The 12,594-nt window shown below is 44.5% G+C and overlaps 1 protein-coding gene across 7 annotated transcripts in view; it reads right to left on the bottom strand.

Moving 5' to 3' along the window:
• Positions 1-877: 877 nt before the first annotated feature.
• Positions 878-12,594, bottom strand: part of ripor2 (RHO family interacting cell polarization regulator 2) — a 34,135-nt gene continuing 22,418 nt past the window's right edge. For 4 of the 7 annotated variants that reach the window (XM_052071041.1, XM_052071045.1, XM_052071047.1 and 1 more), the window contains exons 7-25: positions 10,796-10,945; positions 10,651-10,714; positions 10,458-10,501; positions 9,429-9,554; positions 8,969-9,117; positions 8,671-8,800; positions 8,409-8,549; positions 7,563-7,953; positions 6,131-6,369; positions 5,830-6,038; positions 4,339-4,501; positions 4,084-4,216; positions 3,844-4,005; positions 2,946-3,104; positions 2,589-2,779; positions 2,402-2,485; positions 2,217-2,307; positions 1,035-2,084; positions 878-1,001 (exon numbers count right to left, since the gene is read on the bottom strand). In XM_052071041.1, coding sequence (XP_051927001.1) covers positions 1,984-2,084; positions 2,217-2,307; positions 2,402-2,485; positions 2,589-2,779; positions 2,946-3,104; positions 3,844-4,005; positions 4,084-4,216; positions 4,339-4,501; positions 5,830-6,038; positions 6,131-6,369; positions 7,563-7,953; positions 8,409-8,549; positions 8,671-8,800; positions 8,969-9,117; positions 9,429-9,554; positions 10,458-10,501; positions 10,651-10,714; positions 10,796-10,945 — 2,727 coding nt within the window. In that variant the 3' untranslated portion in view covers positions 878-1,001; positions 1,035-1,983. The remainder of the gene's footprint in view (positions 1,002-1,034; positions 2,085-2,216; positions 2,308-2,401; positions 2,486-2,588; positions 2,780-2,945; positions 3,105-3,843; positions 4,006-4,083; positions 4,217-4,338; positions 4,502-5,829; positions 6,039-6,130; positions 6,370-7,562; positions 7,954-8,408; positions 8,550-8,670; positions 8,801-8,968; positions 9,118-9,428; positions 9,555-10,457; positions 10,502-10,650; positions 10,715-10,795; positions 10,946-12,594) is intronic. The other 3 variants (XM_052071042.1, XM_052071044.1, XM_052071046.1) reach the window with 3 other exon arrangements.

Below are 12,594 nucleotides of genomic sequence, written 5' to 3'. Positions count from 1 at the left end.
GACCATGTATAGGAAGGCGTTTTTAGCCGAAAAAAACGACCATTTATAGTAAGGCGCTTTTAGATGAAAAAAACGACCATGTATAGTAAGGCGTTTTTAGATGGAAAAAAACCGACCATGTATTGTAAGGCGTTTTTAGACAAAAAAACGGCATGGAATAGTAAGGCGTTTTTAGACAAAAAAAAACGACCATGTATAGTAAGGCGTTTTTAGATGAAAAAAAACGACCATGTATTGTAAGGCGCTTTTAGACGAAAAAAACAACCATGTATAGTAAGGCGTTTTTAGATGAAAAAAAACGACCATTTATAGTAAGGCGTTTTTAGATGAAAAAAACGACCATGTATAGTAAGGCGTTTTTAGATGGAAAAAAACCGACCATGTATTGTAAGGCGTTTTTAGATGAAAAAAAACGACCATGTATTGTAAGACGTTTTTAGACGAAAAAAACAACCATGTATAGTAAGGCGTTTTTAGACGAAACAAACGACCATGTATAGTAAGGCGTTTTTAGAAGAAAAAAACCGACCATGTATAGTAAGGCGTTTTTAGATGGGAAAAAAACGACCATGTATTGTAAGGCGTTTTTAGAAGAAAAAAACAGCATAGTATAGTAAGGCGTTTTTAGACAAAAAAAACGACAGTATAGAAAATCGTTTTTGAGCCAAAAAAAACAATAGTGTAGTAAGGCCGTTTTTGGCCCATTTTCAAATATTTTTTATAAAGCTCCAGGGAGCCACTAGATGTCGCTAAAGAGCTGCATGCGGCTCTGGAGCCGCGTGTTGCCGACCCCCGCACTAACCAGTCGACTACCGGTGCCATGTATAACTGCGCACGCTGAATAGCTAAAAAAAATATGCTCCATTGCTTGTCATGCTGCGAGTATGCAAAAATAAACTTTATTGCAACTTGTAAAGAGCAAAGCAACCAGTGCCACCGACAGTGCAGTCACACAGACGACAGAAATGATGCCATCTCCAGACGCGCATCCTCGCCTGCAACTGTTCGTCCAAACGTCGCGGGGTTCATTTCACTTGTCACTCCCCCCACCCCCAAAAAAACAGGTGAAGAGCGAGAAAATACTGTCATGCTTATTTTGCGCATATCAAATTGAAACAAAGCACAGGGGAACAAAATTATCTCGAAAGTTCACACATTTACAAATGACATTATACAAAATACTTTTTTTTTTAAAATAGGAGCACTTGTTTCCAGGGAGCATTATGGCTTTTCAAGCAGGAGTTTTGTTTTGATTGTGCTTTCCTCGTCGGGCCAAAATGGAAGTCCAAGTTGAACATACATTCTCATTTCAAAAACAAAAATTTGTTATGGTCAGAATAAATCTCTGCAGTCATTAAGTGAATAGCTTTGTTATTTGTTCAGGAATATAGAGCGCCATCGCCACAATAATCATCTAATATTTTAAAAAAATACTCAAATTAAATCAATAGAGGCCATATTCTTTAATATTTTTAAAAAGTAAAGCACCGGATTAAGTACAGAACAAACGTACAATCCATACACACCAAGTCCTCCGCACGTAACGCAGCGGGAGAAAATATTAATGCGAAGAATAAATAAAAATCACATTTCCATATAGAATTGCACTTGGAAAACGACACATATTGAAGAGGACCAAATCAACTCACCCGCCACGCGGCGCCTTGCATTTTCCTGCACATAAAAAAAAACCCGAACGCATTGCAAGTCCGCACGTAACACTTTACAAACTTAAATATACCGACTGGCCGCGCGTTTACAAGTGCAAAAGTGTGGTATCGAGAAAAAAAAAAACAGTTGAGCTTTTACAGTGACCAGTGAAGACGTGAGCAAGTCGCGAGTGCCGTGTCCAGTGAACGATTGTGCTTTTCCAGTTGAACCCAAAAATATTCTTGTGGTTGTGTGCGCATCTTGTGGTGTGCAGAGATTCGGTTCACGAGATGTTAATTATCCCCCCCCCCCCTACTCCCCCGTCCTGCTGTCTTAGAAGGCGGTGGTGACGGCGCTTCCCCGCCAAGTGCCCGAGCGAATCATTTCCCCCGGCACTGTGTCCAGTTGCTCGTAGGCCAGACGACCCTCCTCACCTGGAGGGGGAGGGGGGGGGGGGGTGTTAAAAACATTCACTGACAGCCATTTTACAGCATTTGGACTTTTACAAGACCCAGAGTATATTGTGCTGAACGATCTCGATGAAAGAATGGAGCTGACGGACTGACCGAACATGAGCAGCGTTTTGATGGCAACGTGTCGCAGCTCCTCGTCGGCTGAGTCGCACAGCGCCACCACAGCTCGGATGCTCTCCACTGCCTGCCGATCACGAAAAAAAAAGGAGGCACAATCTTTCAGGTTGCGGGGGCCAAATACGGGCAATCAAAAATATTGGCGAGAGCCGTCCAGTAACCTGCAGGCAATTGAGCGCCGTACACGCCGCCCTCTGGCTGTGGACGCCCGCCTCCGACAGCGACTCGGTGTAACACTCCACCGCCTGGTGACGTGAAAACATTTTCGTGACGTTTACATCAACACGTTATGGTTTGATAACAATTTTTTTTAAAAAGGAGATAATGTGAAAGGAAGCCACAAGTGACCTTGTTCCTAAAATGGGTGTGCGGCGCGGCGGCGGCGAGGTAATCGGCGGCCGCCTTGTTGACGGTTGCGTCGGCGGCGAGGAGCAGTGAGGCCAGTGTCCTCAGGGTGGCGCTGTGAGGCCACAGGCCCCACGCTGGCACTTCCTCCAGAGCTGAGCAGTCTCCGCTGCGCAACCTCTCTGCAAATGACTCTGGGAAAAAAAAAAAAAAAACACGTGGTTTGCTGTCATTGTTCCATTTTATTATACAATTGTAATAAAAAACAAATATTGATTTGTTATCCAAATTGTTTTTCTACATACTCAAACGGAGGGGGGGGGGGTGGGGGGGGAGGAATAAACTGTGACTCGAGCTCACCCTCGGCGGCCAAGTGCAGCAGATGGGTCTCCATGTCGTGGACTTGACGTTGCGCCACGTACGCGTGGAACTGAAAAACGGTGACGACGTCCTGCCTCAGGCCGTTGCACTCGGGAAAGTCGTTTGCGTCCACCATCTCGCGCACCACCAAAGGGATCACTGCAACGCAACAACGGGGACGTATGAGGGGGGCAGTGGGGGGTGGGGGGTGGGGAACCGCCGGCATTTTTACACCAGCAAGTTAAAAAATAAAAAGTACATTTTGTAGAATGGTATTATTCTAATAGCTTTTTTTAAAGGCTCTATTAGTATTTTTTAAAGGTGTCAAAGTCAAGGCCTGGGGGCCAGATCTGGCCCCCCATGTGATTTTATGTGGCCCGCGGGAGCAAATCATGCGTGTCAACGATCATGATTCTTGCTGATATCTGGACCGAAATGTCAAATTGTTACGGGTAATAAATAACGTTGAGATTTTGCACCGGCCCGCCGAGGGAAGCCTCAACTCCGAAGTGGCTGACGACAAAAAATGAGTTTGACACCCCTTTATTTTCAACATGTTATCAACAGGTTATCATTTTATGAAAAGTAATTTCAAAGCTCATAATTCTAATTTTGTGAGAAAAACGTCCAGGAAAAAAGTGCCTGTTGTTTTCAGTTGTTTTATAACCTTCAAAGTTTTTAAAAGGTTGTCTTTTTTTTTTTTGATAAATATTCTTAAAAATTGGTGCTCGGGAAAATTCTCCTTTTGGATGAGTCTTCATTTAGCAAAAGTGGAAAATTATCTCCTTTACACCTCCCAAAAAGTGGTTGTCATTTACATTGACAAGTTTACAAAAAGGTCAAAATTGTACACATTGTAAAAAGCGCCATAAGACACAAATGAGAACAAAATTGCGACCTGCTTGCCAACTCTTCGGGTATTTCTCCCTCAGCGTTCCCTGGTAGCGCCTCGTCATGTGACTGGCCACCCGCTCGAGCGCGGTGTGGAAGAGTCCCGCAGAGCCGCTGCACTCGGCCCACAGCGCCATCAGCCCGTCGGGCTCCGCCAGGCCAGGTGCCGCTGCAACGGAGACGGGAGCGTCAGGGCGCGGCGACAACGTGGCGGCAAACTCAACGGCGCGTGTCCGCGGGTGCGCACCCTGGGTGGGAGATGTCAGCGGGCCCGGGTGGTCCACGATGACCTCAGCCAGCCCCTCCACCAGCGCTGTCTGAGAAGCCAACTTGAGGAGGAGGCCACGACGGCGCCACACGCTCACGCCGCTGCTCAAAACCTGCGCAAGCGGAAAAGTCCATTCGACGGCGTCACTCAAACTATTTCTTGATTTGAAATTGGAGCGGGTCGGCCTCCCAAAAATTGCATCGAGGCCCGTCTACGTGAGGTGGTCGGCCGTACCTGGACGAGTCGACGGCAGTAGCGCAGGTGCACGGCGAGGGCGGCGTCCAGGCTGTCGTTGGCGGTGGTGAGAGGCAGGGGGCTGCCGGCCACGCTGTTGCCTACCCCCGTGTCCTCCGTCAACGCCTCGCTCAGGTGCCCTCGCGCCTCCGCCTGCTGTCCTCTGTTCACACGCAAAGTAAATAATGCGAAAAAAAAAGGAGAAATGATTGACATATTTGAGAGAGCTTGCATCATTTCATCTTTCATCAGTTCACTGTCTAATTTATTTTATGACAATTTCTTGACACCGTATAAAAAATAATTGACATTTTTATCGCGACTATTGTGATGTATTTTTGGCAATTTTGGGGGATTGTGCAAAAGTTAATTTATGACACAGTGGGGGACTCTTTGTTAATGCGTTTCTATAATTCATTTCACAACATACCGTATTGGCCCGAATATAAGACGTGTTTTTTGCATTGAAATAAGACTGGAAAAGTGGGGGTCGTCTTATATTCGGGGTATGGACGTTATACCCATTCACGACGCTAGATGGCGCCAGATATCATTGAAGCGAATGCTGAACTTGACTCCCAAGGCCAAAGTCACGCAGAATAAAAATTAAAATAGCGGTAGCACGAAAAAGAAAATTTAAAAATAGCGGTAAGAAAGAAAAGAGAAGAAAATAATAGAAGAGATAACAGAAAATGGAGAAACGTAGCGACAATCTGGAGAAAAGTGGGTGGAAGATCGGCAGCTGAGGAGAAGTTATGATGTCATTTACATTTCAAAAACCAGCAGCCATTCATTTACAAATGTGATTGCACTTTAGATTTGAATGAGGCAAAATAACATGCTCTTTCTCCCAAATATATTGTTATAATCATTTGTTTCAGATGTACTGTCATTGTTTTCCGTATAAAAATGTATTTGATGTTCAAAAAGTCTTTTTTTTTTCCAAACTTGAGTCTTGAAAAAGAGGGGGTCGTCTTATAATCAGGGCCGTCTTAAATTCAGGCCAATACAGTATTTGATCTCTGCATCTTCTATTTGTACAACTTATTGAACAACGTTAGCGGAATAGATTTATTTGTATTTTACATTTGTGTACTTTGTGAATAATTTATGGAAAAAAATTTGCAATAATTTATGACATCAATTTATTTTCTCTCTCAACCCTAAGTATATTTACGAAACAATTATTTTGGGGAGGAGTCATCTACTCAACAATTATTTTGGTTTGCTTGATTTCTTCATTTATATTCATATGGTTAATTTTCATTTGTACAATTACTGCAGCAAAATGGCTTTATTAATTTTTTTTATTCACTATGTAGTTTGATTCATTTCTTCTTAGATTTCCTTAAATATTGAGTGGATAGTGCACTAATATACAGTACATCAAATAAAAAAGTGAAAACAGTTTTTTAATTGATATTTGCAATTGTCACCTGTTGATGTTATTGCATCAAAACAGGAGACCGAATCTGAACGTTTGAAGCTCACCCGATTCTGTCAGCATCGCTGTCGAACGGCGGCGACCTGTGCGGTTTAGGCGGCGTGGCCAGAACGACGGCGGCGGCAGCGACGGTGGCGTCGTCGCCAGTGTCGTCATCGTCAAAATCGGACGTGTTCAGGAAGTCGAAACTCTCCAGCGCGCTTTCCACCGTCAGGCTGAGGCTGGACGAGCGGCTCCTGTGGCCCGGCAGGCGGCACTGAGGAAGCCAAGTATTGAGCGGAGACATTCGGTGTGAGGGCGACATTATTCAAAGGAGGGGGGCGGGGCTAGCAAACATGAGCCGGTCACCTTCAAGAGGTCCTCCAGCCGCATGACTTCCTGCTCCAGGTCCTGCAGCTCTCGGCATCGGTGCGTCAGCGTCTCCAGCGTCAGCAGCAGGCCGTGGACGGCGTCCTCCAGGCCGCCCTCCACCAGCAGCCCGTGGCCCACCTCCACGTTGCCGCCGCCCTCATCATCCGCCTCTGATGACGACGTCAGCTGCTTGACCAGCTGCCGCGTCAGGTTGCCGCCGTTGTCATCGTCGTCGTCTGTGGTAATTCATAGTCAGTAACTATTTTTGTGATGGCAAAATCATCTTGGGAACTTTTGAATTTGTGGAAGATTGTTTATCTGAAATTGTCATAATGATACACCGTATTGGCCCGAATATAAGACGGTGTTTTTTGCATTGAAATAAGACTGAAAAAGTGGGGGTCGTCTTATATTAGAGGTCTACACGTTATACCAATTAACGACGCTAGATGGCGCCAGATATCATTGAAGCGAATGCTGAACTTGACTCCCCAGGCCAAAGCGAACCCCTGTCACAAAGAAGAAAAATAAAAAATAGCCGTGAGAAGAAAATAATAGAAGAGATAACAGAAAATGGAGAAACATAGCGACAAAAGCGGGTCGAAGATCGGCTGCTGAGGAGAAGTTATGATGTCATTTACATTTCAAAAACCAGAAGCCATTCATTGACGAATGTGATTGCATTTAGTTTACATATTTAAATGTTCAGATATTAAGATTTGAATGAGGCAAAATAACATGCTTTTTCTCTCAAATATATTGTTAGAATCATTTGTTTCAGATCATTATTATGGTCATTATTTTCTTTATCAAAATTTATTTGGTGTTCAAAAAGTCTTTTTTCAAACTTGAGTCTTGAAAGGGGTCGTCTAATAATCAGGACCATCTTGTATTCGGGCCAATATGGTAAATGAGAAATAATTTTAGGTGAATTGTCATTTTACAAGAATAAAGAAAAGCTGAATTTATTTCACATTTTACGGTAAAAAGTTCTTGACAAAAAAAGTTAAATCGGTGTCCGATGTCAAAAAGTTGACATCAGGAAAAAGCCATTTGACCCAAAAAGATTGTGAGCAATTTTGGGGGCGGAGCAAATGAAATGATTTCATAAAATTTCACAATACGCATAAAGGAAAAATATTGTCCCTTTATGATACAGTAAAAATTTTACAAGGAAAAAAGCCCCTTCTTGAGAAAAGTTGTAATTACATACTTTATAAAAATATAAAAGGATAAGCAGCGGTAAATGAATGGATGGGAATATATTTTCTGAGAACAGACTTGACAGTTCATTCTTAGAAAACAGATTTTTTTTCATTTACCTGAGATTTTTTGCAATTTTATGTCCCCCCCCCCCCCCAAAAAAAGTCATTATTTTGAAAACAATCAACAAAGACAAACTAGAGCTGCAAAACGTTCAAAGTGTTACGACCTTGTTCCAACTGGACAGGCTTGAGGTGCTCGGCGTGGTCCAGGAAGACGTCCTCGGGCGAGACGGCGGGCGTGCGCCCGTTTCGTTGGGACTCGGTGCGTTCCCATTCCGAGTCCTCCAGGCTGCCGCTCGTCCCGCTATCCGTCTCGCCGCCGCCACCGCCGCCTTCCTCGTCCTCCTCCTCCTCGGCGATGGAGCCCTCCCGCAGCCTGCAGGGCGAGGCGGACGCATCCGTGTCCGGCGGCGTGATGGTGATATCTGGGTTGGACGGCGCCGGCGAGTGCGAGCTGGGCGCCGGGCTTGGGCTGGAGATGTCCGAGAAGGCGAATGACAGACGCTTGCATTCCGACACGCTGCCATTTTCAAACACGTCGTCTGGGAGTGTTGACTGATGATGGCAGGGGAGGGGGGGGGAAGGGGGGGGGAGTCAGAAGTTGTCAATTTAAGAATAAATAAAGAAGTTGTTTTATGACAAGTTGACCCTGAGGAAAAGGGAAACTACACCAGAGAAAAAAATAATACCCATGGGAAATGTTTATAAAATAATTTTAATAATCATTTATTTTTGTAATATGACTTACAGATTACCCCCCCTCCCCCGTAAAAAAATATTTGTATGAAGACTGACTCAATTTAAACAGTTTTAGTCAATATTTGCATGCATTGAACTTTTTTGTTGTTGTTAAAGAGGACAACAGTTGCCACTTTGCAAGAACAGCGAAAGCGAAAGGACGAAATGAGGAAATGGCAGCCACTTGGAAAGCCCATGCAGACACATTTCAAACATGGAGGAAAGTCAGTTAGCGAGGTTCGCGTTGGGGAGGGGCCATGCCACGCACTCACGTAGACCTCCAGGCTGGCCTTGGGCCTGGGCGCCGACAGTTCGCCGAAGGAGCGGGCGCGGCGGATGGCTTCCAGGAGGGCGCCCCCGAGCGCGTGCAGAAAGGACGGGCGTTGGCGCTCGGCAGGGGGGCGGCGCCGCGTCTTTGCGCGCACGGTTGGGGGTTGGGCAAGGTTAGTTTGGGAAGGCAGGCAGGCGGATGGTGGCACGAGGTGACGGCATACTCGACACACAATTAAGTGACGCGACGTTGGCGCTACTCACGAAGAAGGACGCGTCCTGGAAGGTGGGCGTCTCGGGGGTGCCCTGGCTGTAGACGGACACTCGCCGTTGCAGCGCTGCCGCCTTGCTCACGTTGCCCGACGACAGCGTCAGGTCCTCCGCGTCGAAGGGGCTGGCGAGACACATCAACGTCACCGACCGCGAGGGAGCAAACGGGCGAGCGGGGAAGGGACACTGGGACACTTGATTAGCCACCCCGGAATTCAAATTGTGTCTCCACAAAAATGATTGCAGCGGCACTGACAACACACTGACGTGAAGAGTTGAGCCGCCGACTTACAACCAGGTGACCTCCAAGTTGAGCTTGATGGTGGCCAGGTCGTTGACGTCCACGGCCACCACCTGCGGCATGGCGGTGAACAGCTCCTTGGTCTCGCAGATGATGCTCCCCACCAGCAGGTGGGTGGCCAGCCCCTTCAGCTCCGTCACCTGAGGCCACGCGCAAAAAATTATGCGCAAGTTGCCAAAGCTTACATTGCACAGGGACTTGTAATTGCGCGCATGTGCCACAAGATGGCAGCAAAACACAAAACCTTGCTGAGTCCATGGTGCATCAACACAAATAAAGTGACTTCACCCTGAGAGTCCTCCAGAACACTTCTGGAATTTGGCCTTCCAAATATTATGTACATGTACCTATACGGAGGGGGGGGGGCGCTATTTTCGTATTTCGTCTGATTTTCGTTTATCACAGGTGATTTTGGTCCCCATTAACCCCAATAAACGAGGGATTACTGTACCTTGATATTGATAAAGTCGCTGATGAGCGGCATGAAGACCATCCCGTCGCCATCCCAACTCTGGCGGGAGTTCGCCTCGATCCGGCCCTTCAGCTTCCACCGCTGACGGCCGTAGCGCATGAAGATCTGCGAGTGTCACAGGCGGCGCCCAGTGAACACATGGATCCGCAATTCGGGGGGAAGAGAAACTAAACGCAGCGACGCATCAACAGCCCATTTCCTTTTGTACTCAAATGCAGTGTTAAAAATATAAAATGACCATATTTGTTCATAAAAAAAATGGTGCTCAGTTATGAAAACATTCACTTAATTTCTTGTTAGATTTTTTTTTTCATTCCAAGTTTGATTCTGTACTTATTTTAACTTTTCTTTGATTCATCATTCAAATATTTATTCATTCATCTTCCGAATCGCTAGCGTCACGGGGGCTGCTGGAGCCTATCCCAGCCATCTTCGGGCAGTAGGTGGGGGACACCCTGAATTGGTTGCCAGCCAATCGCAGTTCAAATATTTAATGGCAAACTATACTATAAGCAATCTCAAATATTGAATTCATTTCATTTTTAGATTTAAGATTTTTTTTAACATCAAATGTTCCACTGACCTTGATTTATACTGCATACATTGAATCCGTATTTTTAAGACCCTCAACATTTTCATTATTATTGCATTTCAAAATGATTCCCAATTTCTTGAATTTGAATCGATGATACATTTTGAATTAGAATGAAGTTCAAATAATTTCCACCCAGTTTACCTTACATCAATTAATGTACATTACTGTACATTTATTTATCATGCTTTAAAAAAAAAACTCCCACCTACATTTCTATATTTTATTTCCCCCCCCATATTTTCCTACATTACAAAGTATCTACTATATATATATATATATATATATATATATATATATATACACACACACACACACACACACACACACACACACACACACACACACTGTATATATAGCTTTTGTTTTAAATCACACTGGGCTTGTATTCTTAAAGAATAATAAGAATAACTTGCCTCATACTGGTCTCCCGGACAGAGACGAGCAAAGCCTGCCAAACCTAACGGAGGGGGGAAAAAAAGAGAGAAAAAAAAGACATTTTGACTTTCCTGGGCTCAAACAACGACGACAAATCGGATTACGGCTTCAATTTCAAGCAACAACCACCACTTGCGGCCAGCAGAAAAAGTTCCAGCCGCTGACGCTCACCTTTCATCTTGATGTGAAATTCCCCGAGCAGGTTCTCCAGATCGCTCTCAAAGGCGCTCATTTTCTGAAAAAGACAAGCGGCATCAAATCGCGCTATGGTGCTTGTGGGGGGAGGGGGCGGTTTTCTTGGTCGCGAGAGGCACACCTCGGTGTATTCTTTGTAGCGCCGGTTGACCTCCGCGATGCTTTCCTTGGTGGCCTTGGTGGAGGGCGAGCAGGTGAAGGCCTGCTTCATGCGGCTGGCTCCGTCCCGCAGGCGACTCTGGATGCAGAAGGCCTCGTACAACTCGTCCACCTGCGCACAACGCACACAAATATTAAGACACATTGGTTCAGACACACACACACACACACATGAGAGAGTGGAAGTCGCCATTGGGCGCTAATGGCGTTCAAGATGGCAACCGACATCAAAACAGATGCGCTTTGCACATTCTCGGGGGACGCTGATGGCCATTTGCTTCGCTCATGAGGTCAAAGGTCAGGTTTGTGTTGTCGTGACAACCAAGCCATTTTGGGAATACATACACAACATGTCGAATTGCACTTCAGTTTAGAAGAAAACATTTGAGGGGGCAGTTGCACTTCTATATTTGACGACGCCATGCACGGGCTGACTCAGATTCTCTCTTTCACACACACAAGATTGGCCAGTCATGTCTCATGCCGGCTGGCAAATGAAAATGAGCACTTGAACGAAATATGATTTATGTAAAACAATGGCACCTTAATTTACATTTTCTATGGACATCTTCATTTTGTCTTTTTTTTAATCTTTAAACTGAAAACCAGACGAACATTTTACGATACTTGCAAAGTAAAAAAAAAGGATCTTATGGAAATTTATCCATGTATATTTTTTCCAATTAAAAAATGTCATTTTACTATTCCGTTGAATGTCTTTTGATATTTTATATTTTGATGCAAAATTTTGATTTTTTTATGCAGAAGTGAGTTTATGTATTTTTTTTTGTATATCAGTTTTTTTTATGTAAAAGGTAGGATTTTACTTTGCAGTTTTAAAATAACATTTGCATTATATTTTTGGGATAATAGTTTCAGTTTTTAAAAATCAAGTTCTAACTTGAAGTAAATCCCCTTTGACGTATTTATGACTTCAATCAACCGTTTCACAGTTGTGCAAAAAGTGTAAAAATGTGGTTTCCTTCCCTCTTATTTGTAATGATTAAAAATTTGATTGGTTTTAGATTTATGGCAGATTACATTGGTGATTTTTCGATGCATTCTAAATTCTTGTGATTTAAAATGATGTCCTGTCAATGTAAAAACTTCAATTGTTATGTGCTAATGTCCTTTGTCATTTTTGGGGTACTTTTGGGGAATTTTTGTTCATTCATTATTGATTGATTTTTACACATTGCGTTTTTTTTTGCAATTAGACCAGAAAGCATCCTGTCATGTCACTTTTCTTGATCTCCTTCATTTTGTAGAACATTTGAAGGTTCATGACCTTCCGAGCAAAACTTAATACGTGAATTGTGATTCTATTTTCGGGCGCCGCCAAGAACAGAGAAAGCTTCATTCGCAGGCTTTACAAAGCATTTATTTGTTTAAACACCGGCTGGGATCTTATTGAGGCCCTCTGCCCCCCTTCCCACACACACACATTCCTCATAGCGCCTCAAGTCCTGACCCACATCCACAAAAAGCACGTGTGTGTGTCTGTTTTTTATTGTCCGCCGGGCGCTTATGAACGTATTAAAGGTGGCCCGCTAGATGTCACTCGGCGGATGAGGCGGCCTGCTGGTAACCACGGCAACCCCGAGTGCAGCAAGCGTGCGCTGCCGTCACGTGTGATTGGACGCGCGAGGACAGCCACACGCGAGATCATTTGCGTCACCCTGAAGATGACAAACGCAAAAGACTACTTTGCAACCTAAGCCGGAGTATTTATTTATTTTTTAATCTTGACCGACAGGACTT

This window comes from Hippocampus zosterae, chromosome 7 (genome assembly GCF_025434085.1).
Source record: "Hippocampus zosterae strain Florida chromosome 7, ASM2543408v3, whole genome shotgun sequence".
Classification (NCBI taxonomy): domain Eukaryota; kingdom Metazoa; phylum Chordata; class Actinopteri; order Syngnathiformes; family Syngnathidae; genus Hippocampus; species Hippocampus zosterae.
Note: the sequence above shows the minus strand (reverse complement) of the source record. Positions and strands in the feature narration are given on the sequence as shown.